Source organism: Camelus ferus, chromosome 10 (assembly GCF_009834535.1).
Source record: "Camelus ferus isolate YT-003-E chromosome 10, BCGSAC_Cfer_1.0, whole genome shotgun sequence".
In the NCBI taxonomy this organism is placed as follows: Eukaryota; Metazoa; Chordata; class Mammalia; order Artiodactyla; family Camelidae; genus Camelus; species Camelus ferus.
The window spans coordinates 31,026,300-31,049,456 of NC_045705.1; the positions used below are offsets into that span (position 1 = coordinate 31,026,300).

General features: G+C 42.6%; 3 protein-coding genes across 9 annotated transcripts; 2 read left to right on the forward strand and 1 right to left on the reverse strand.

The window, feature by feature from the left end:
• Positions 1-8,544: 8,544 nt before the first annotated feature.
• On the forward strand, positions 8,545-13,485 carry PTPMT1 (protein tyrosine phosphatase mitochondrial 1). 2 transcript variants are annotated; one of them, XM_032488662.1, is made up of 4 exons: positions 8,955-9,395; positions 9,497-9,577; positions 11,639-11,830; positions 13,151-13,485. In XM_032488662.1, the coding sequence occupies exons 1-4, from the start codon at positions 9,000-9,002 to the stop codon at positions 13,307-13,309; spliced, it is 828 nt and encodes a 275-aa protein (XP_032344553.1). In that variant the 5' UTR covers positions 8,955-8,999; the 3' UTR covers positions 13,310-13,485. The 2 variants fall into 2 exon arrangements, with proteins under 2 accessions (XP_032344554.1, XP_032344553.1); XM_032488663.1 differs by lacking the exon at positions 11,639-11,830 and having other exon boundaries at positions 8,545-9,395.
• Positions 13,486-13,850: 365 nt separating this feature from the next.
• Positions 13,851-18,577, reverse strand: KBTBD4 (kelch repeat and BTB domain containing 4). Of its 6 annotated transcripts, none has more exons than XM_006190263.2 (4): positions 18,450-18,577; positions 16,899-17,519; positions 15,920-16,026; positions 13,851-15,461 (listed from the first exon to the last, which is right to left on the reverse strand). In XM_006190263.2, exons 1-4 carry the CDS (start codon positions 18,466-18,468, stop codon positions 14,601-14,603), a joined length of 1,608 nt encoding a protein of 535 aa, XP_006190325.1. In that variant the 5' UTR covers positions 18,469-18,577; the 3' UTR covers positions 13,851-14,600. The 6 variants fall into 6 exon arrangements, with proteins under 6 accessions (XP_006190325.1, XP_014419476.1, XP_006190326.1 ...); XM_014563990.2 differs by having other exon boundaries at positions 18,429-18,506; XM_006190264.3 differs by having other exon boundaries at positions 18,345-18,483.
• On the forward strand, positions 18,524-23,102 carry NDUFS3 (NADH:ubiquinone oxidoreductase core subunit S3). The gene is made up of 7 exons (XM_006190266.3): positions 18,524-18,679; positions 18,789-18,854; positions 20,006-20,103; positions 20,308-20,457; positions 21,345-21,470; positions 21,604-21,723; positions 22,851-23,102. Exons 1-7 carry the CDS (start codon positions 18,616-18,618, stop codon positions 23,016-23,018), a joined length of 792 nt encoding a protein of 263 aa, XP_006190328.1. The 5' UTR covers positions 18,524-18,615; the 3' UTR covers positions 23,019-23,102.
• Positions 23,103-23,157: the final 55 nt, after the last annotated feature.

Here is a 23,157-nt window from a genome sequence, read left to right on the forward strand (position 1 = left end):
TTATCATCTGATTTTACTTATTTCATTTGTAGTCTTCCCACACCAGAAGGTAAACTCTATGGGGACAGGGATATTGTCTGTTTTATATCCTCAGAGCCTAGAGTAACACCATGTAGAAGCTCAATAGACGCTGGGGTTTTTTTATTTGACTTACATGTGTTGTGAAATAATTACCGCAACAAGTTTAATTAAAATCCATCATCTCATATTGATACAAAAAAAGGAAAAAAAGTTTTTACCTTGTGATAAGAACTCAAGATCTACTCTTAACGACTTTCAAATATACCATACAGCATGTTAACTAGAGCCATCATATTGTACATTGCATCCCCAGTACTTATTTATCTTATGGCTGAAGTTTGTACCTTTTGACCACCTTCATCCAATCCCTCTCACCCATCAATAAATATTGTTCAATTCATGAATAGGCATATCTAGGTACTGGGTATGAAATAAGAGGATGAATTGTTTAGCCTTCAGAAGCTTTCTGAAACCTGCCATGAGCTATATAAGAGGGGAGACCACACCTGCCTTGCAATCCTCTTGTCTCTCCAGTGCTTTTCACAGTGTCTAACTCAACAGATATATTCTTTTTAAATATTTTTATTAAGTACCTTTTACCAGTCTCAATCTCACTTTAAGATTATTTATTGATTCATTTGTTTTCATGGAGGTACGGGGGATTGAACCCAGAACCTCATGCACGCTAGACATGCATGCACTCTACCACTGAGCTATACTATCCCCCCTCAACAGATATTTCTTGAAGGGCAACCAGAAACTTTCCCTATTTTATCTTCCTCTTAACATAGGGTCACTTCTTGCAGGGCACTGCTGTCACTCTTGCAACTAGCTACCGAGGAAGGCCACAGTCCATTTCTCCAAAATGGAGTGGAGGAACAATTACATGATAAACATAGATTCTTCTAACTTCGAAGGGCTTCCCAGCATGGACAAAACACTAGTCCAAATACAAAAGAGCTGATGTGAGATGCAGACAAGTATGAAAAGCTCCCTGTTTCATTTTTTTGCCTTCTAAATTAAGGTTTTTTGGTTTTGGTTTTTTTTTTTTTTTTAGTCTTAATAAGGATGCAAGGAAACAAGCCTCCTCCAAGTACCGGTGGAAATAAAATTCAGATAATCTGTCTGGAGGAATCTGAGAATTTACATACGTTTCTAGGAGCTTTTTTTTTTCCTTCGGTGGAGGTACTGGGGATTGAAGCCAGGACCTCATGCACTATTTCCTTCCCCCAGGAGCTTTTCTTAAGGAAATAATCAGGATAAGCACAGAGATGTACTGATGTATTATGAATCATAACATTGTTGAAATAGTATAAAATTTGGTAAGATTGATGCAGTATGATATATCCATAGCCTAGAATATCATACATATTTTCAAATAATGATGCAGAAAAATATTTAATTGTGGGAAAATGTTCATGATACATGCTTAGTGAATAAAGCAGGTAACAAATTAATAGGTACAATATGATCCCACTTTTGTTAGACAGCGTTTATTGAGAGGGACAAAACTCAAAAAGATTTATTAGAATATTAAGAGTGCATCTTTACCACCACTTGGTATTATCACTCCTTTTAATTTTAATGGTTGGTGATCTCTGTGTTCTGTCTGAGAAATCTTTGTTTACCCAGGTCATGAAAATTTTCTCCTTTATTGTTTTAATCTTTCACATTTAGATCTATGATCCATCTCTAATTTTTGTGTATGGGGTGAGATACGGGTCAAGTTTCTATTCTTTTCTTTTTCTTTCATGTGGATATCCAGTTGATTCAGCACCATTTGAAAAGACCATCTTTTCCCTACTGAGATTTGCAGTGAATCCCTTTTTTTTGAACTCTCATATATTGTTGATAGGAATGAAAATGATCCAACCACTTTAGGAATCTGTTTGACTTTATTTACTAAAGTCAAAGAGCTAAATCGACTTATACCCTGTGATGCAGCAATTCTATTCCCAACTCAAGTGAATATTTATTTCCACCAAAAAAAAAAAAAAAAAAAGTCTGTAGTACTTCCATTAATAATAGCCCAAACTGGAAATGATAGATAAATAAATTATGGAATATACTTATAAGTGACTATAAGTGAATATACATAGCAGTGAAAAGGAACAAACTGCAACTGTATATAATAATTTGGATGAATTGCACAGACATAATATTGAGCAAAACAAGTCATTAAAAAAGAGTATATACTGTATAAGTCTATTCAACTGAAGTTTGAGAACAGGCAAAAATAATAAGGAAAGTCAGAATAGAGGTTGCCTCTGCTAGGGAGACGGCTCTGACTATTGACTGCAGGGAGCACAAGGGAGCTTTCTAGAGTACTGAAAAGTTTTATATCTTATTCTGGGCGGAGGTCGTTTGGGTGTCTAGATATGTAAAATTTATCAAGCCATACACTTAAAATTTGTGCTGTTCTATGGCCAGGGAGAATAACAACAAACAACCCACCAGATAAATGGGCAAAAGAAATTAACGCAGTTCATCTGAAGAATACAAATGGCCAATAAACATAAGATGTTCAAACTTAACTCACAAATAATTAAAAACACTCTAATTAAAACAATGTGGACTTTTTTTTACTGTCAGAATGGGAAATAAATTAATTAAATTTAAAAAGTTGATAAATTTGTGAGAAACAGGCATTCAGTGTATACAGATATAGCCATATGAGAGGAAAATTTAACAGTAGTCATTAAAATTAGAATATAAAGTCTCACATCTATTTATATAAAGTTCTAGAACATATTAATTAATCTGTGATGGATCAGTAGTTGCCAGGGAATGAGGCAAGGGAATAAGAGGTGTGGGAAGAAGGGACATGAGAAAATTTTAGGGTGTTCCATTGTTCCAATGTTCCATTGTTTTCATTGTGGTCATGATTTGATAAGTGTATACACATGTCAAAGTGTATACTTTAAATTCATGTAGTTTAGTGAATATCAGTTATACTCAACAAAGCTGTGAAAAACTCCCCATGACCCTCTTTAAAAGATGCTCATATCCTTTAATGTAGATAGTGTGTTTCTAGAAATGTTTCCTTCAGAAACACAAGTGGGTAAAGCACATCCAAGGGCATTTTCTGCAGCATTCTTTGATTCAGCTGACTAGAATTAATTGAATGCCAAGAATGTCAGACACTGGGCTGGACATATAAGGTTACAGGTATGAATAAGATAGAGTCTCTGCCCTCGTGGAACTAATTCTATTTGTTACTGGTTAGGAAAAAAAAAAAGTTAACCCAGTTGAGTTCCCTATCCACCAACAGGGAAACAATTAAAGAAATGATGTTATAATTAAATATTGGCATATCAAAAGCCATTAGACAAAAAGGTTTGTGTGTGTACATATATTTTATATATATATTCAATTCTTCTGTTTTTAACAACTAAGGGAAGAGAGGTAGTTCCTCGTAGGAGGCAGATATGCGGATATGTGGGACTGGGAAAAAATGGTGAGAGACAAAAAATCCTGGTAGCATTTGAGTCCCTGGTTCCCCTGGTGTCTGATGCCATTTGTCCACTCGCCCCCCCCCCTTTTTTTTTTTAATGATATCTCCTTTATCTTTGACATCCAGTTGCCCTTTCTGAGGTTTGTTATACGAGTCAATAAATCATCCTTTTTGCCCAAGCTCATTAAGAGTTGGGTATCACAACCCAAGTGTCAATCGATGGATGAATGGACAAACAAAATGTGATATAATCTTATAATGGAATACTATTCAGCATTAAAAAGGAAGGGAATTCTGACATACACTGCAACATGGATGAACCTTTAGGACATTATGTGCTAAGTGAAATAAGCCAGTCACAAAAAGAGAAATATTACATAATTCCACTAATATGAGGTACATAGTGTCAAATTCATAGAAACAGAAAGTAGAATGGTAGTTTCCAGGAGCTGAGGGGAGAGGTCAATGGGGATTTACTGTTTAATTGGTACAGAATTTCAGTTTTGCAAGATGTAAAAAGTTCTAGAGATGGATGGTGATGATGGTTGTGCAACAATGTGAATGTACTTAATGCCAATGAACTCTACACTTAGAAATGGTTAAAACGGCATATTTTATAGTATTTATAGATTGCTATAACACAAAAAAAGAGTTGGACTTCACATTGCAACTGATTAATACACATTTGTTATGATAGGTTAAGCTGCTGTAACAATTAAACCTAAAATAAATAGCTGAAACAAAACAGAATTTAATTTCTCTCTCCTTTAACAGATTAGGGTAGATGTTCCCAGTTACTACTCTAAATAATTTTTTGTGACGCAGATTAATGGGGACTCTCTGCCATCTATAATTTGTTCCTGCTGAAATGATTCTAGCCAACATAAAACATCATCACCATTCCATCCCACAAGAAGAGAAAAAGGGTATAGAAGAGATTGGAGAATTTATGGACCAGGCCCACTGGTCCTCATGCTTGCATACATCACTTTGGCTCCCATTCCATTGGAGATAACTGAGTCCTGTACCACCTCATTCCAAGGGGCATTGAATATATGGCTGCTCAGATATTGTAAAAGAAGTGGCTAAAGAATTTTGGTGGACAGTTTCTAAAAAGAAACAAAAAAATCCCTGGGGGAATATGCATCTAATTCTAATAGTGGTTTTCTTGGAGGTGAGATTACAGGAGACATTCACTTTTTACACTGTACAGTTTTGAAGTGCTTGCATTTTTATTGCAAGAATGTGTTACTATTTTAAGCAGAAACTAAAAAGGAAAGCCAGGGTGGAGAGAATAATAATAAATTTGACTATATAAAAAGTGAAACCACTTACTAATACAGTCTTAATTGATGAAAACAGAAACCAACCTAAATTTTCATCACAGGAGAATGGGTAAATAAATGATGGTATAATCATACAATGGATTATTAGAGAGCAGTAAAAATTAATGAGCAATACCTGCACACAACAATGTGGTTGAATCTTTAATGAAAAAGTCATAAAAGATTATTTGCTGTATTTATCATTTTTATTAATCACACATTTGTGTGGTAAAAACCATACTGCTTTTAACTTCCATTTTGAAAATATTTTTAAAAGGAGGCAGAAGAGCATAATGAACTCTCATAGAACATCAATCCGATTCAACAATGATTAATATTTTGCCATATTTGTCTAATCTGGCTTTTATTTCTTTGTACAGTATTTTGATGCAAATCCCATATATGTCATTTATTTCTACATACTTCTGTAAGCATGTAGTAAGTAAATTTAGACATTTCTCACATAGCGACAAGCCACAACCACATTAACAAAATTAACAATAATTCTTTGGTATTATCTCAGTCCATAATCAAACGTCTCCAGTTATTTCAAAACATCACTTTTCAAAGCTGGTTCATTTGAATCAGGATCCAAACAGTTCACATGTTTACTTCTGTTTGTCTTGTCTCTAGGATTCCTAACCTGAGGCAGCTGCTCTCTCATTCTTTTTTTTTTTTTTTTTTCTTTCGTGTTTTTGACTTGTTGCAGAAACTGAGTCAGTTATTCCTGAAATGCTGCGGAAAAACGTGTTACAGCTCGGTGTTACAGCTCAGTTGTGACAGCAACCCAGATCTGGCTGAAACACCAAGCAGCACTCGCAGAGTTGGAGAACTCAGGTTTATTAAGCCAGCCAACAGGCGGAGAGGAGTTAACACTTCAAGCTCTGGACCCCGCTTGTAGGTTTACATAGGCCTTTTATAGGCTGCCAGTTTTACACTTTGCAACATCATGTGCAAATAAAGTACAACAGAAGTTGACTAACCAGGAACAAACTTTGTAGAAATAGACCAATCAGGAGTGAGAGAAATAGCCAATCAGGAGTGAGCTCCATGCAAATGAAGTACTAAAATGGACCAATCAGAAGTTAGGGAAGTGGACCAATCAGAAATGAGAATAATAACCAATCAGGAGTGAAGGAAATAACCAATCAGAAATGAGCTCAGGGAACCAATAGAATTTTAGGTGTAAGTTAGCCGCTTTAGAGGCAGAAAGTGAGATAGAGCCTTTGGGCCAGGGAACCGGACGGTGCTGGGAGGAGACCAGCGGACCTGCCTAGGGGTCCTGCCGGTATTTTTATGGGGCTTCCCGCCTCAGTAGAACCTCCCACATTCTGGATTTGTCTGTTGCTCCACCATGATGACATTTAACTTACCCCTCTATTGCCTGTATCTTCTATAAATGAAAGTTAGCTCTTCAGACCTGGTTAAATTCAGGTTTGATTTGTTGAGGTTGGTGCTGTGAGCATTACACTGCATCACATTTGGGAGTCTGTGATGTTGGGTTGTCCTGCTTTCAGAAACACGGAGATTTGTGGCCTCAGCCTGATCCCTTCATGGTGAAATTCATGTCATATCCTTATCTAAGGCTTTTATACATTGATGACCCAATGGACTGGATGAATTATTTCACTAGGGATTCCAAAATGCTGTGTTTCTAATTCTGTCATTCTATCCATATTTATTGGCTGAAATGCAAAATACTGAGTTTCTAATTTTATTATTCCTTCCACATTTATTAACAGGAAGTCTGCTGTAAAGAACTTTCCCTCACAAGCTGGAGGAATTTGGTTACTCCACAGTACAGTTCATATAGAAAAGGCAAGAGAGGACAGATATCTTCATTGATACTGTTCACTGATATACACCAAGTGCTAGCATATTGTCTGGAGTATACAGGACACTCATTTATTATTTTTAATTGAGTAGAAATCCATATATTGGAATACTGTGTTGTTCCTCTTTGAAAAGAATAATTGTACATTTACCTATACTGACATGGTATAATACTTATAAATAATGTTGAGTGAAAAAGCAGGTTATAGAACAGTAAATAGAGAATAGTCAATTTTTATAAAATACGTATTTTTTAAATGTATCAAAAAATAGGATGAACATGATAAAACAAACAATAAAATGTTAATTGTAGAATTTAGATGGTGGTTACATGGGATTTCCCTGTTCAATTTATTCAAGTTTTCAGGTTTTCATTTTATTATGAAAATGTTCATCGTGAAATGTTGAAAGAATATTTATAAAATATTTTTATAAAATGTTTATAAAAATCTGTATTTCTGAAGAGTGGGCTTGGGGTTTAGCATGGAACTTTTCAGGTTATACACCTCATATAAAGCAAAAATTGTAAAATATCCTTTGACGCAGTAATTCCACTTTTAGGAACCTATCCTAATATAGGAATACTAAATATAGAAAAAATTTTAATGATGGAAATACTTTCTAATAAAAATTCGGAAATATCCTGAATGTCTAATAATACAACAATCACATTGTGGCATAGTAATTAGGTTTATTATAAATGATAAAGACAATAATAATAATACAGAAAGTGCTTACGGCACATTTAAAAAAATTGTGATACAGAAGTTTACTAACATGAGTACAATTTTTTTAAGTGGTGCACATAAACCACACAGTACTATCATATGAACCCAAAATTCCACTCTTAGATAAATATCCAAGAGAAATGAAAACATATGTTGGAGGAGGATATAGCTCAATGGTAGAGCGTGAGCTTAGCATGCTTGAGGTCCTAGGTTCAATCCCCAGTACTTCTGTTAAAATAAAAACAAATAAATCTAACTTACCTCCCCCTAAAATGGAAAACATTATGTCTACACAAAAACTTGTATACGAATGTTCACACAGACATTATTCAAAATAGCCAAAAAGCGGAAACAACCCAAGTCTATCAATTGATAAAAGGAGAAATAAAATGTGGTCTATCCATATTATGGGATATTATTTGGTAATAAAAAGAAAGAGTACTGATACATGCTATAACATGGATGAACCTTGTAAACATTATGCTAATTTAAAGAAGCCAGACTGAAAGGATATAGTATGATTCCATTTATTTGAAATGATCAGAACAGGCCAATCTATAGAAACAGAAAGTAAATTAATGGTTGCCTAGGCCTGGTGGGTTGAGGGGAGACAGGGAGTGACTGCTAATGGGTATAGAGTTTCTTTGGGGGATGATGAATATGTCCTAGAACTGATTGTGGTGATGGTTGTACAGCTGCAAATATCCTAGAAAACAATGAACTGTACATTTTAAATAGGTGAATTGTATGGTATGTGAATTATATCTCAATGAAACTATTATAAAAACATTCTTTTTTTGGCAGGGGAGGTAATTAGGTTCAGTTATTTATTCTACTGGGGATTGAACCCAGGACCTTGTATATGCTAAGCATGTGCTCTACCACTTAAGCTATATCCTTCCCCCTAAAAAACTTTAACTTAATGGTACACAAAGAAAAGAAAATTGGAGAAGAAAAAAATAAATGTATTTGAAATGGTAGGATTATGGGTGATTAAATTCTACTTCCTGTATTTTCCAGTTGTTACAAGTATGTATTACTCTTATAAGAAGAGAGACCTTTTTAAAAAGCACCAGGTACAAGTTTCAGATAGCTATTTAAATGTAAATAATCAGCAGTACAGCATTCCATTTATCTCTTTGTAGGTCTGGGTTTTATATTTAAGCCTATCAATCATAATATTTTTCTTAATACGAATATATTTTCATAAATAGTACAGATATTATATATATATTTTTTTCATAATATACATATACTGCAGTTTGGTCACGAGGAGGGAGCCATGAATTCAGGCAGATGGGGAGTAGGTTGGGAAAGGTCAGATGAACCCAGGTCCAATGTTGGTCTAGCCCTCTCCACCAAGCGCCTCTACTTAAGAGCTCAAAGTCCCTTCCACTCTCCCGTTTAAGGCTCTACCCTACGCCTCGAGTCTCTTCCTGGTCCTGTCTCCCTTTTGGTGGGGTCACACCTCACCTGGGGGTGCCCCTCACCTGGGGTCACAGTCCCCTCCCACCGGAGGGGGTTTGGGGTTACAGGCCCACTGGCCATTGGTCCCTGCCTCCCTCGGCCTGGGTCCCAGTTTCCCGCCCAGGAAGCCGTGGTCCCTCCCCCGAGGCCGGCGGCCCCTCCCCCTGACCCATGGTGCCGGACCCCGGGGACCCAGGCCGTCCCGAGGTGTCCCTGGGGGCCAGGCCAGAGGACTCGGCGCCTGAGAGGCCCGCGCCGACCGCGTCGCCTCCGCGGGAGGCTGCCGACCACCCTCAGCCCTCGGCCTCGTCGCCCTCTCTGTCCTCCCCGCGGCCGCCCACCGCGAGCCCGCGGGTGGGCAGGTCGCCGCTGCGCCGGGCCAGGTGGGGCGGGATGGCGGCCGGCACGTTGCTGGAGGCCGGCCTGGCCCGGGTGCTCTTCTACCCGACGCTACTGTACACAGTGTTTCGCGGGAAGATGCCGGGCCGCGCGCACCGCGACTGGTACAACCGCATCGACTCCACCGTGCTGCTGGGCGCGCTGCCGCTGCGGAACATGACGCGCCGGGTGAGCCGGGACGGGAGGCCGGGCCGCGCCGTGGCTGGGAGCCGGACGACCGCCGCCCGGGCCTCGGCGGCCCTTTCTGAGCCCCCTCTTTGCCTCGGCAGCTGGTACAGGACGAGAACGTGCGCGGGGTGATTACCATGAACGAGGAGTACGAGACGAGGTTCCTGTGCAACTCCTCAAAGGTGAGGCGCCGGAGTTCCTGGGAGGAGCTGGGGCAGAGGCCTCCGCCGGCCTCGCCCACCACCCTGAACCTGGGGGAGGTTGGGGGAGGGGTGCTGTAGGTGACCTTGCCCCAGAGACAGGTGTCCCAGGCTTTTTTTTTTTTTTTTTTTTTTTGCCTCTTCTGGAAGAGGATCTGGGCCTCTAAGCTTAAATGGCTTTGGCTGGAGGTAGAAACCTAATTTTGAAATAGAAACTGATCTGAAAGACATTTAAAAGTAGAGCTGACAAAGTCTGATTACTCCTTTGTGCACAAATGTATTCTTTACTTTTTAATGGCGGTACTGGGGATTGAACAGGACCTCATTCACGCTAAGCATGCACTCTACCACTGAACTATAACCCTCTCGCACAAATGTATTCTTGATTTCGGTAACTTAAATCAGTAACCAGAACTGAAAGAACTTTCCTATGGCTTACTTTCATTCATTCAACACTTACTGAGCACTAAGTATGGATCAGACGCTGTGTTAGGTACTCAAGATGAAGGCAGCTATAAACTGTAAAAAGAAAAGCTACCCCTTATCCCCCGTAAACTGATCATAAAATCACCCGCCGGAAAAACTGCATAGGACTCATGTGGCTTTGAGTTGAGGGAATTTTTATTCATGTGTTAGAGATGATAGTGGAACTCCAAAGCCCTGTCGTAAACAAAGCTCAGGCCTAAAAATTGATTTTCATTAAATGTGAATGCTTGTTTGTGGAACTCTTCAAAATGGTTATTAGACGTTGCCCTATCTTTACGGTTTTTGACTTCTATTAGCACTACGCAACCATCTTTCTTATTTACTGATAGAGCATAATGAACATGCAGTTATTTCAACCCACAGATTTTTTTTGAAACCTTAAAAATATTTGTGACTCACATTTAAAATATATTGATGAGTGATGGCATACATTTTCAAAGAATGGATAACAGTTCCTTGGATTTCCCACAGTACTTTGCCACAAGACCTCAGGAGTTATTAGCCATAACAGTAAATGTTCCTGAATGTGGTCAGTCCTGTGGAACAAGAGGAGTCACAGAAAGTAGTCTGTCTCTGGGTGGGAAGCACTGACATTTCTAAGTGGCTATCTTATCTCACTAGCCTAGAGAAAAGAAGTATCCAAGGCAGTGGTTCTCACATTTTAATGTGCCTAAGAGTTATCTGGCAGTCTTGTTGAAATAGCAGATTCCTAGGTACAACCCGTAGAGATTCTGGCTCAAGAACTCTACAGTGGGGCCCAGAAATCTGAATATTTAGCAGGCTCTCCGGGTGTTTTTGATGTAATTGATGCATAAGCCACCTGCTGCCAAATTTTGCTGTTTTCTGTTAATTTCATGAGCTGTAAAAAATATTGATCTTCATTCAGAGTCATTAAGTCTCTTGTTTGCTAAAGAGATTAATAAGGGTAGTTAGAGCCTATCTGAAGTTTTGAGGCAAATTAAAAAAAAAAAAAAGTTGCCCAGTTTTCCAGAGGCCTTATTCCTCCTGTTTATTCTTTTCTTCCTTCTAAGTGATAATATTGCAATAATGAAAGTAGGTGCAGTTATTTTAATTTTAAAATGAATTAGTGCTATTTTCTACCACATACTCTCTTAAAAAAAAGTGGTAAAAAGAAGTCTTAGGGCAAGAGAAACAGAAAGCTCTTGCAAAACTTAGTAGCAAAACTGCAGCTGGATCACTGCACAGGCACCAAGATTATGCAAAAAGTTATACAACTATTGCAGATGAATTTTATACAGCTCATATTTTGCAGCTAAAGATTCAAATACCCATATGGTACTTTAAGAACACTTTAAATCTTGGACAATTCTAACTCAGCAGCATTGCTGTTGTGTGATGAAAGACCAACCATGTAGGTCAGCCATTTGAAAGACATTTCTGTAAGTCTCTTTTTAAGAAAACAGTAAACAGTATATTCACACTGTAGTAAACAGTGAAGCATCCTTGTTGCTTTGCTGTCTCTTGGGAGCCCATCTTCCTGCTACTCACACCAAGCTTTTTTCATTTTCTTTTCTGTGCTGGTGGATTTGGTTCCAGGAGTGGAAGAAAGTAGGAGTCGAGCAGCTGCGGCTCAGCACAGTGGACATGACTGGAGTCCCAACCTTGGCTAACCTCCAAAAAGGAGTCCAGTTTGCTCTCAAGTACCAGTCGCTAGGCCAGTCTGTCTATGTGCATTGTAAAGCTGGGCGTTCCAGAAGTGCCACTATGGTGGCAGCATATCTGATTCAGGTAGGAAAGGTCCTTCTGGACTGGTCCCTTTTACAACAGATTTCCAGAACTTCAGGAGCAGTCTATTGGCAGGCCTTGCTAGAAAGAACCATATTCCCAATTTCAGGCTGTTGGGAGGTGGAAAGTATCTGAACTTTGCAGACAGGCTGACCTCTGGCTTTGCCACCTGCCAGCTGTGTGACCTTAGGCAAAAGTGGCAAAAGTCACCCTCTCTGAGGCTCAGTTTCCTCAAACTAAATCTGTTATGAAGCTTGAATGAGAAAGTATGGCAAGCACTGACCTAGAGTAGGCACTCAAAAAATGGAGTTGTGAAGGATGTTAATATCAGCAAAAGTCTGGAAACACTTGCTATAAATCTTATTTCAGAAATCTAGAACTGTAGATGATAGTGCTGATCACTTACAGCTCTATGGGATGCACATTTAAGTATTTCAGAGTAAAGTTCTGCACATTAGTTTCTAGAAACAGGATCCAACAAAATTTTGCCTATCAGTTTGTTACGATCGGCAGGTGGGATGCTTTTAAAGACATTAAGAAGCCAGTACTCTAGTCCCATCGATTCCTGTTACACCCCCCCAGCTTGACTCATTTTTGTTACCTGTGTGGCCCGTGCAGAACGTTTACTAAATCAGGTAGATAGTCTGAGGAAAAAGGAAATATAAAGATAACCAGTCTGGCCTTGTGTCACTGTGGACTGGTGAGTATATGATTTAACAATACTAAAGTTTTGGTCATCAGGATGCTGTTTGCTAGAAACAGGGTGTCAGGAGATATTTTGGACCAAGTGAGAATTTGGCCAGCAGGCTAAAAATCTGTATTTTGTTGGTTCTATTGAGTTATAAACCAATAAGTAACGTGAGTACACAAAGAGAACTCTCCTAGTTAAATTTTAAAAATACTGTTTTTCTAGCCATGGTGACAAGCTGCAGAAAAACACTGACGGTGCACTCTTTCCAGGAAACTCTTGTAACCAACAGCCTAGCTCAGGGAGGACATCCAGTAGGCCTAGGCCCCCTTGAGTTTAGGATCTCAGCTTCATGTGTTCAGCCTTGTATTTCCAAGGTTTGGCAGAGCAAGAATTAGGTGGAAAGACTGACTTGTGTCCCCCGACACCCAGCCTATTGCACACAATTGTGGGACTGGTTGAGGGGGTTAAAGTGTTCTTCCATTTATAATATGTGGGGCATGGCTTTTAACTCCCCCCAAAATGGAATTTTTTAAAAAAAATGAAATTCTGAGAGCCCTTTAGCACTTGCTATTAGGTTAAGGACACCCTAACATCTCCTCTTTTCTTTCTGAATTCCCAACCCTGTACTTCAGGCGTATAGTTGGACTCCAGACGAGGCTGTAAGAGCCCTAACCAGGATCCGGTCACACATCTACATCAGACCCGGCCAGGTAGAAGTTCTCAAAGAGTTCCACAAGGTGATTACTGCAGGAGCAGCAAAAGATGAGACTCGTCATACATCACAGACGTGAAGTACATGCATTAGAAAGAACTCAAGACAACCCTGCTTGCTGCAGAATGAAAATGTTTAACAGGACCAAAGGGGCTTAAGCCCAGACTGGACGTAACAGAAGTGTGCTAAGTAATGGTTAATTTTGCCCCCTTTGTCTTGTTTTTTCCTGAAATAACACCATTGAATGGCTAGAAAGATTTAGCATGACTTCTTTTCACAGGGTATGGAGATACGGGACAGGGATGATGGCTTCTTATTTTCAAATGTCAAAAAAATCTGTTGTGCACCTGATATTGTGCCTAATGATTTTTAGCCCCATAACTCAGACATTTAACACTAGGAAAAGAGAAGAGAAATACTCAGCTCTGGCTCTTTGCCACTGTCAGAATCCTGATTTATTGGCCCTCTGGGGCTCTCCTCACTTTTGGAGCATTGATCCTGTATGTAGAAAAGGAAGTATGGGATTCAGTATAGTGACTGACTGAGAAATGTGTGGGTATGGAATTAGTTTCCCTTAGGAAGTCACCCCTTCAGAATTCAAAACAGACACACATACCATATCCCTTCAAAAACTTTTATTTGTATGAACAGTTCCTAGCTCTTGACTTAGCTTAGAGCTTTTAAAAGAGTAGAGACCTATTTGAGTTTGAAAAAAGTTTCTGCTATTAATCAGAAATAATCTTTTCTACTTCTTTCTGGCTTACCCCTTGGAATAAGCCAAAAAATAAAACCAAAGTATATATTTCCTGACAGATTGATGAGAAAGCAATAGATGGTACATCCTGAATTCTGTGGTTGCCTCTTGCTGGTGAAGGACACCTTCAGCTTAGTCCATTCTCCCAACCAAAGCCTGAAGGAGAATTCTAACACCTAATTCTTTGTGGAAAAATTACCAACTAGCCACTTTGCAGGCTGCAGGAAAAAGAAAAAGAAGGTAGATTGGGCATCTTTCCTTCTGTCCTGGGATCAGGAGTGCTTCTACTTAACAGTGATCAGGTAAAGAGATGAGGCTGTGCCCAGGGCTGGAGAAGAGGCTTGCTCTAAGCAGTCTGTAGTGAGGCACAGGGTTACAAGCGGATGGCAGAGAATGGGCTGACCTACTCTCAGTTCAAGCAGCCAGCAGAGCAGCAGCAGTCTAAAAAGCCCCTAACGGAACACTCTTATGGGCTCAGGGAAGGGCTGAGGCACTGCCTTTCTAACATGTGCCAAAAAATAACACAGTACCCAAATCGGGACCCCGGGGACTTCGAGTTTGGATGGGTAGGTGCTGGAAAAAGGGAGCATCAAAGTCAGCTGCTCTTCTCACAGCCTTAGGCCAACACAAACTGCAAATTGGTAAGCAGCACCTTAATGCCTCTGGTGACAGTCACAGCTGAAGTGGCAGGGTCAAGCTTGTAGGTGTTGGCATCCCCCTTTTTATATCGGTCTCGAAAAACATAGATGCTCCCATTACAGCTGGCAATCTTCCAGAGGGATGGGGCAGAGCTCCAGGCCTCAGGAAGGCAAAGCCGGGTAAAGCTGTCTAGCAGGGGATTGTAGCACACCAGGGAGTCCCCTTCAGCCACGATGAACACCAGATCCTTATGCACAGCTGCGTGCATGCGGCCAGCGAAGGGCAGCACGTAGGGTTTCACATGGCACTTGTCTGTCTCTGTGTCAAAGCACTGGATGAGTCGGGATGGTTTGGTAAAGAAGTCCAGGTCATTCTCCTCCCCCCCAAGTAGGTAGATGATCCCATTGAGGTTGGCACCAGCGGCCCCGGAAACAGCCACCTCTAGCTGGGTTGTCTCAGTCCAAACGTTATCACCTACCCGATAATAGATAACTGCATTGGAGAGGGTATCCTGCAGTGTCTTGCCACCTAATGAATATATGGCATCCTTCCCGGGCACAGACACCAGGGTATGCTGGAGCCGGTCTCGGGGCAAAGGTGCACACCACTCCCAGTCCACGGTGGCATTGTTGCACTTCCACATGCGCCTTGGGATGGACCCTCCCACCACGTACAAGTCTCCGCCATGCTTGCAGGCTGCAGTGATCTGGTGGCACAAGCTGTTTTGGCCACTTACACTGATGGAGTCATCTTCTGCACAATGTAAGGACACAGCCAACGAGTGGGTACGAGATGACTCTTTCCCGATCAGGTAAATGTGTACATTCTCCCCAATTTCCTATTGGTGAAATTAAAGTTATAAATGGTATCTATCAGTTCTAGGCTAAGGCTCAGCTGAGACGCATATCCTTAAGGTCCTGGACCACACACTTGTATTTTGCTCTAACCTACTCCCCTCTAGTAACTGAATGTCATCCTGACTCTCCTCCAATCACTCTAATCATTTTCAGGCACCTTATGCTGGGACAGAGAATCTGTTACATTCATCCTTTCAGCTTTTTTAAAACTATCATGAGCGGGTGCTTCGGATTGTTAAAGCAATGATGAAAGTAATTTTCTCAGGGAGTTTTGGAGCCCAGAGGCTGGTGCTTCTGGACTCAACTACACATCCTCCTCCCCAGCTCTTATCAACTTTAATCCAAAGACTTATTCACTAACCATCAAAGAGGCCAGGCCAATAGATGGCTGGAATGCATGGATATTATAGTGTCCCAACCCTAAAGAAATCTGCCTTACCTTCAAGCTACTTCTGAGTGACTCTGAAAAAGCCTCTCTTTCTTCTTTGTTAAAATTGATCCAGGCTTCTATTGCCTCTGTTGGGTTCTGGGAACATGGAACTCCATCTGCAAGAGCCAGAGGAATGGCATGGTCAATGGCAAGATAATGATCCAGAAGGGAAATTTAGAACTGGTGGCTTTTAAAATGTGAAACCCTTTGTTAGACTACAACCATGTATGTATATGTATGTGTAAGAAATTAACCTAAAATTGCCTTATTTCTTTTAATTAGAATGGATGCTTGATATGATCTCATTTGCCATGGAAGCAATCTATTAGGCTACAGAGCTCACACTTCAAGTATGGTTATACCTCACTTGTTACCTAAAGTTGGCCAATCACTTGAAAAGTTTATTTAGTGATCCTGACTCACTGCCAATTTATTTAGGTAACTAGTCCCACAAGTACATGCAAAGCACATGGATGAGAACACTTATGCACAAGAGAGATTAGAGTATAAATACAGATAGCTCCTCACTTCCTTTTGTGGCTAAGTGCTGCTTTTTTTTTTTTTTAATTTAGTTAGCATCCATCACCACACAGTCACAATTTTTTTTTTAATTAAAAATTTTTATTTTGGGGGGAGGGAGGGAGGTAACTGGGTTTTATTTATTTATTTCTAGAGGAGGTACTGGGGATTGAACCCAGGACCTTGAGCATGCTAAGCATGCGCTCTACCACTTGAGCTATACCCTCCCCCACTCCACTTTGTTTGTTTTTGATTCAACATTTGTATATATTGTGAAGTGCTGTTTCTTTTATTTTCCTGGCTTATTCCTCTAGAAGGGACTCTGTCTCTGAAGGCATCTAAATTCCTATCAAGAATAATACTGTAAATTAATGCCAGGAAGCCTGAGGGTACCCTTCTCTTGAACTAGAATGTTCTCTGAACATCATACCTGTGTGGTGGGGTATGATGTGCCCCACCCCCAACTTACCCGAGATGATGTCAGTGAGTAGATGGTGGGGCAAGTGGAGAAATTCTTCTGTGCTCTGTAGCTGAGCCAGGTGGGCCTTGGCACAGTGCTTGGCAGCTGTGTAGAGCTCAGGATCACTGTGCCGATCTGCCAGCCACATAACCTGAAGGCAGTTGCCCACTTGCACTGTGCGGGCCAAAAACCGAGAACATTCCTCAAAGAGAGATGTCAGCTGATACATGTCTGACACCTCATAAATTTCCTGCAGCTCCTCAGCTCGAAGTTTCACAGTCCCATGGTAGATATAATCAACCAGGAGCTGGAAAACAGACTCGCTGACATCCTGCAGCACAATTACCCGGTTGTGGGCCTCCTTCAAGTTGGAAGTGAACATGGACCGGAAGAAGCAGCTCTGAGCTGAGAGGACCAATCGGTGGAGCTGAAACTCCCGGCCTTCCACTGAAATAGTGACGTCAGCAAAGAGCTCTTCCTCCAGACACAGTTTCATGATGCCCTGAGCCACACGGCCTGAGTGTGACCGATCTTTGAAAGTGTAATTCACAAAGTAGTTCTCATCCATAGATGCTCCAGGCTCCTCTGGTGATTCCATGGTAGTAGCCAACTTCTCTCTCTGCCAGCTGTCTGCAAAACACCACCACTCTGAGTAACTTAAGGAATCCACAGCCACAGTATATGAATCTAAATGTCCAGTTCAGGGAGGGAGAGGAGAAAAGCGAGGGCACAGTGGGCTCAGATTAGCCTCAGTCCCGGCCCTGCTAATGACATATGATGTTCTCCTTCAACCAAAGCTGGGTTCATTCTCCTGCAGTAACTGCCTATTCCTAATGAAATCAAAATTTCCTACTCTGGGTGCTTCCCTGAGAAAACATGGAATACTCCTTTCCATGATGTAACAAAAGGCTTGGTATTTAGGTCAATACGTGAAAGCAAGGGGTTGGAGGAAGCCTATGCTTTGAAAAGCCTGGCAAAAAGACTTACTAACCAAATAACTACCGGGCATAAAACTAGTGAGGCTCAGGACAGCAGAACGCGACAAAAAGTCCCCCGCGTCCTTGTGACCAGACCCCTCTTCCCCTGCGCATGGAACCCAGAACTTCCAATTCGACTCTTGGCCTGGTACATCTACCAGCCCCACATTTACTCTTTTCTGAGCCTCTACCCGGCATTTCCCTGCTCGCCCTAATGACTCTCCAAGGCTTCGTCCCAGAACTCGAGACGCAGCCCAGCCGTCCGGAGCATGGGACCACCCCCCCAGGAGGCACATCGCCACGTGCAGTGTCCTTGCTCCACTTGGAGTCGCCTGGGAGACAGTAGCCAGGGAAACCGTTCTTCTATCCGCCTCCCCCTAGCCATGCCCGCTGGCCCTCATCAAAAGCTTAGCCTAGGGAGCGGGGGAGGGGTGTGGAATTTGGAACCCAGAACTCTCGCCGCTTCTCCTCCTCTCACCAGTCCAGTTCTTTAGGATCCTCGCCTTCTCTCCAGCCTCTGTCACACTAAACTAAGGACACATTCACCTCATGATTTCCTCACCTACTGGCTTCGCTTTCTCACCTGCCTTCCCTCCTTTCATTCCGAAGCCCGGAACCCGGAACCTCTACTTCCGGCCCCTCGTCCGCCCGGAAGGAGATCCTATGCACATTTCCGCTTCCGGTCCCTGCCCTTGGGGCTCCGTGTCCTGCGGGATTGGCCTCGGCCGCCTGGTCTGCATCCGGGGATCATGGCGGCTGCGGCGGCAAGGGGCTGGTGGCGGGGGCTTGCGGGGTCCGCGGCGCTGGCCAGGGGTGAGCTGGGGCAGCCAGCTGAGGCCCGGGGCGGGAGCGGCGACGCGTCCAGAGCAGGGAGCCCCTCAGGCCTCCCTCTGGGCTTCAGTGTCTCTATCTTCCTATGCAGTGGCCGCGCGACCTTCGGTGCTGTTGCTGCCGGTGAGGTGGGAAAGCACTGCGGCCGACACGCGCCGTGAGTATGTGCGGGTCGGGCCCTTCTCGGGACTACAGGCGGGGCCCCCCTTCATTACCTTTGTCAGATATTTGCCCTTGTCCTGGGCTGCCCTTCTCTGCGTCCTCCTGGCAAATCTTTGCTTGTCTCTGGAGAGCTGATTGCAATGGCCCTCACTCTGCAGGCAGAATCGGGCCCTCCCTGTGCTCTTAGGCCTCTGTGTTATGGCCCTATTGCTCCTTGTCAATTTCCATGTTTTTTTTTTTTTTTTTTTTCCTGATTAAACTGTCAGCTCCTTGAGAGCAGGAGACTTAACCTTTGGTTCTCAGAGCACTGTTAAAATAGTAGCTTACGTTAACTGAGTGCTCATTGTGTGCCAGGCACCTTGCAAAGCGATTAATGAATGATCTTATCTAATCCTCACAACATTCTTAGGAGGTAGGCAGTGTTATGCTTTTCTACCATAGATCAGGCAACAATCCAGAGAAGTAACCTGCCCAGGATCACAGCACTAATGAGTGACAGAGCAGTCCTGCCTGCTGCCAAAGGCAGAAAAACACTTAACTCTGCAGCTATGATGTGTGGTTGCTCAGCGATTTAATGTTGCACGAATGAGCATACAGGGATAAGTTACAGTCAACATAGGACGACTGGGAGTCATGCGACGGCATTGCCCCCTTTCTGGGCCTCAATTTCATCATCTGTGCAGTAAATAAATAAAAAAGATTTCAACTACATAATCAATGAGGGCTCTTCAGCTCTGAAGTCTTAGTTGAGAACTTGCTCTGAGCCAGATGCTGAGAGATACAGAGAAGCCTAAATTCTACTTCTCACCCTTAAAGAGCTCCTAGTCTGGTAAGAGAGCTGAGGCAAACGCTGCTTTAGCAGAAATGCAGGCATTGTGAAGGAAGAACCACGAGGTAGTTCTGAGAAGAGGTAGACACCACAGCTGCAGTAATAAGGTGAGCCTTTTTGGACTGTGTAGGTGGCATTTTCCTGATGTTTTCATCACTTCCTGTTCCCTGGAAGAGGAACCTTCCACCTTCACCTTTCTCAAGGTTCTGGAGGGAGTCCTGACTGGGAGACAACACCCCTTACAAGCCCAAGAGACTGAATGCAGGGCTGGCTGCTGCCTTCTGCGTTCCTTTCTTATGTATGATTTCTCCTTCCAGCCACTGTCAGACCACGGAATGATGTGGTCCACAAGCAGCTCTCAGCTTTTGGAGAGTATGTGGCTGAAATCCTGCCCAAGTATGTCCAACAAGTTCAGGTAATATTCACTACTCTTGTTTGGGTCAAGAAAGAACCATGTTCTCAGGGCATGTGGGAGTGGGCAGTCTGGAATCAAAGAAACCACAGACTCCTCCATCCCAACTTGGTTTTCTTTCTCTGTCTTAAACCAGGAGACTCCCCTTGAAGTTTGCTGCTCCCTCTGTAGCTTTGTTACCTCGCCTCTCCTTTTCCATGTCTGCAGGTGTCCTGCTTCAATGAATTAGAGATCTGTATCCATCCTGATGGAGTCATCCCAGTGCTGACTTTCCTCAGGGATCACATCAACGCACAATTCAAATCCTTGGCTGACTTGACAGCAGTGGATGTCCCCACCCGGCAGAACCGTTTTGAGGTCGGTCAGGAGATTTGAGATTTGGAAAGTAAAGTAAGGAAAGGGGACAGAACTGTTTTAGGGTGGCAGCTACCTATGAGAACCACAGCCTCCTTAGTTTCAGTTCAGGTCAAACAATACAACACAGCAGTTAAATCAGGGCCTCAGAATCAAGTAGACCTTGAGTGTGAATTCTAGCTTTGCCATTAAAAACCTCCGTGACTTCAGACATTTTGTTTGATCTTTCAGGGCTTTAGTTTTATGTGCAAAGTAAGTATAAAATTGTCCCTATCTCACACAGTGGTTGTAAGGATTAAATGAGGTAGTACAGGTAGATTAATAGTTCTCAATACTTTAACTATTGATATTTACTGGTTATCTACTTTTTGCCAGATTCTGGGATCAAGAGAGAAATAACACCCAATGCCTGCCCTCCAAGAGTCCCCCACACACTATTGAGGAAGAGGGACATAAAAAACAGTTTACCATAGTGACATGATTTATGGGATGTTGGAGAGATGCTTTAAGAATGCAGGGGGAGCACTTAGCCCTGTCTAATAGGCTTTTTTGAAGGGAGAGAGAAAGTCTGTGCTGAATCTTAATGGATAACCAGGAGACCAGGAATTAGCCCAGTGAGGGAGGGCGGGTCGGAGACATCCAATAGCATGAGCAAAGACAAGCATGCTGACATGCTGAGCTATAGTTGGCTTAGGCCTTTGGAAGTGGTTGTAAGTATAGGAGCATCTGGAGGTTTTGAACTTCAGACAGAAGGCAGGTTCAAAGGCAGGCAGGTTAACCCACCCTGTATCCTCATTGTTATGCTCCCACTCAGGGACTTCCGTCTCAGACCCCTCAACCTGTGGTCACCTTGGTCCTTCAGTTCCTTCCGTTCCTTCCGTTCTCCCTAGATTGTTTACAACCTCTTGTCTCTTCGCTTCAACTCACGGATCCGTGTGAAAACCTATACGGATGAGCTGACGCCCATAGAGTCTTCTGTGTCTGTGTACAAGGCAGCCAACTGGTATGAGAGGGAGGTGAGTTGCTGGACGTGGTGGACCCTGCCTCTGGGCCTGAGTTGCAGAACTGATAGAAACTAGTGGATACACTGCAGCCCTCACCCCTTTGTTGGCTGTGGTGGCTGGTTGGCTTAGTGCCTCTGTTTTCTAGATCTGGGACATGTTTGGAGTCTTCTTTGCTAACCACCCTGACCTAAGAAGGATCCTGACAGACTATGGTTTTGAGGGACATCCTTTCCGGAAAGACTTCCCCCTGTCTGGCTATGTTGAGGTAGGAGCCTTGGAATGGGCAGCCATCTCAGGGAGGGACTGGTAGGGATCTTGGGCAGAAATTACGGTCCGTGGATTGAGGTGGTTTAAGAGCATTGGTACTGGATTCAAATCCTAGCTTCATTCTGACAATCTTCTCATCTACAAAATGGGAACAATAATAGTACTTAATTAGATTTGTGGTAAGCTAACTGATGTATGTGCAAAGCTGGTGTATTGTAGATGCTCAATTGATGTTAGCCATTATTTTTGCAGTCACTTTAATGAGCAAGGCAATCTTCAGGACACACTTAGTCTGTCCTCAAGATCTGAATCAGTATCATTTTACCCTGCCTTGGATCTCTGAGAAGGCACGACACTAAATGTTCAACCCTTGAGAATGGCCAGAGGCAGGACCAGTAACATGTGCCTACAAAAACCTTATGAAGAATTCAGTGCTTTACTCTACCACTGCAACATGTTGTAGTTTGTTTATTAGCAGGAAGATGGTGTATTGTATATATACACAAGTGATTTTGTAGTAAAGTAACTTAGAAATGTTGAGATAGTGTCAGGCCAGCCCTTCTCTTCAGTACCCAAATGCTCCTGTTTTGTGTGTGTTTAGCATGGTCACACTCCCAGCACCTTATTGTCCTTACCTTATCCAGCTGATCCTCCAATAACAAGAAAAGCCACGCCAAAATTACCACCTTGCATCTGGGCAGTGATAATGCCAAGGCCACAGGGCCTGAACTTGAGTGCTTGCCAGTTTAGGTTTACTCTTTTCAGCCACTGATTGCTCCCTAATCCTGAGCAGGTGCTTCCCATCACCTTATAAGTATGTAGGTGGGTGAGCAAAGTCATTTCTGATGGAAAAGGAGCTCAGAGTTCATGAATTGGGGATGGTGGGCATGGAGGGAGGCCTGACTGGGTGATGGCAGGGCATGACGTAGAGGCCATTTTAAGCTGTGGTTGGGATGTGACCTGATGAGTAACACAGATGAGGATGGAGACTAAAGAGGCCAGGACAGGAGTCAAGGGCAGAGAAGTAAAAGGGCTGAAGAAGTCACCCATGGCTTTGGGAAAGTGGGCCTTAATATCTGTAACAAGGCCTTCCTCAGTACTTAAGCCTGCCTTTTTCTTCTGCAGTTACGCTACGATGATGAGGTGAAGCGGGTGGTGGCTGAACCAGTGGAATTGGCCCAAGAGTTCCGCAAGTTTGATCTGAACAGCCCATGGGAGGCTTTCCCTGCCTATCGCCAGCCCCCTGAGAGTCTCAAGCTTGAAGCCGGAGACAAGAAACCTGAAACCAAGTAGTTTCAGGGAAGGAATGTGTATCCTAGAACGCGCCTTATCTATAATTGAGTGTCCCTGTAAATAAAATCCTACTTAAACTCACCACTTCCTGTGTGTTTATCATGAGTGGAAGTGAAGCTTAGACTCAGGAGAAGGAGGA

Coding starts and splice junctions, on each gene's coding strand:
- PTPMT1 (XM_032488662.1), top strand. CDS start 9,000: ATGGTGCCGGACCCCGGGGACCCAGGCCGTCCCGAGGTGTCCCTGGGG. Junction 9,396..9,496: donor TGCGGAACATGACGCGCCGG/GTGAGCCGGGAC, acceptor TTGCCTCGGCAG/CTGGTACAGGACGAGAACGT. Junction 9,578..11,638: donor TCCTGTGCAACTCCTCAAAG/GTGAGGCGCCGG, acceptor ATTTGGTTCCAG/GAGTGGAAGAAAGTAGGAGT.
- KBTBD4 (XM_014563990.2), bottom strand. CDS start 18,468: ATGAAAGGAGGGAAGGCAGGTGAGAAAGCGAAGCCAGTAG. Junction 16,027..16,898: donor ACTCACTGACATCATCTCGG/GTAAGTTGGGGG, acceptor TGGCTCTTGCAG/ATGGAGTTCCATGTTCCCAG. Junction 15,462..15,919: donor CACTCAGAAGTAGCTTGAAG/GTAAGGCAGATT, acceptor TTTCACCAATAG/GAAATTGGGGAGAATGTACA.
- NDUFS3 (XM_006190266.3), top strand. CDS start 18,616: ATGGCGGCTGCGGCGGCAAGGGGCTGGTGGCGGGGGCTTGCGGGGTCC. Junction 18,680..18,788: donor GTCCGCGGCGCTGGCCAGGG/GTGAGCTGGGGC, acceptor CTTCCTATGCAG/TGGCCGCGCGACCTTCGGTG. Junction 18,855..20,005: donor CACTGCGGCCGACACGCGCC/GTGAGTATGTGC, acceptor TTCTCCTTCCAG/CCACTGTCAGACCACGGAAT.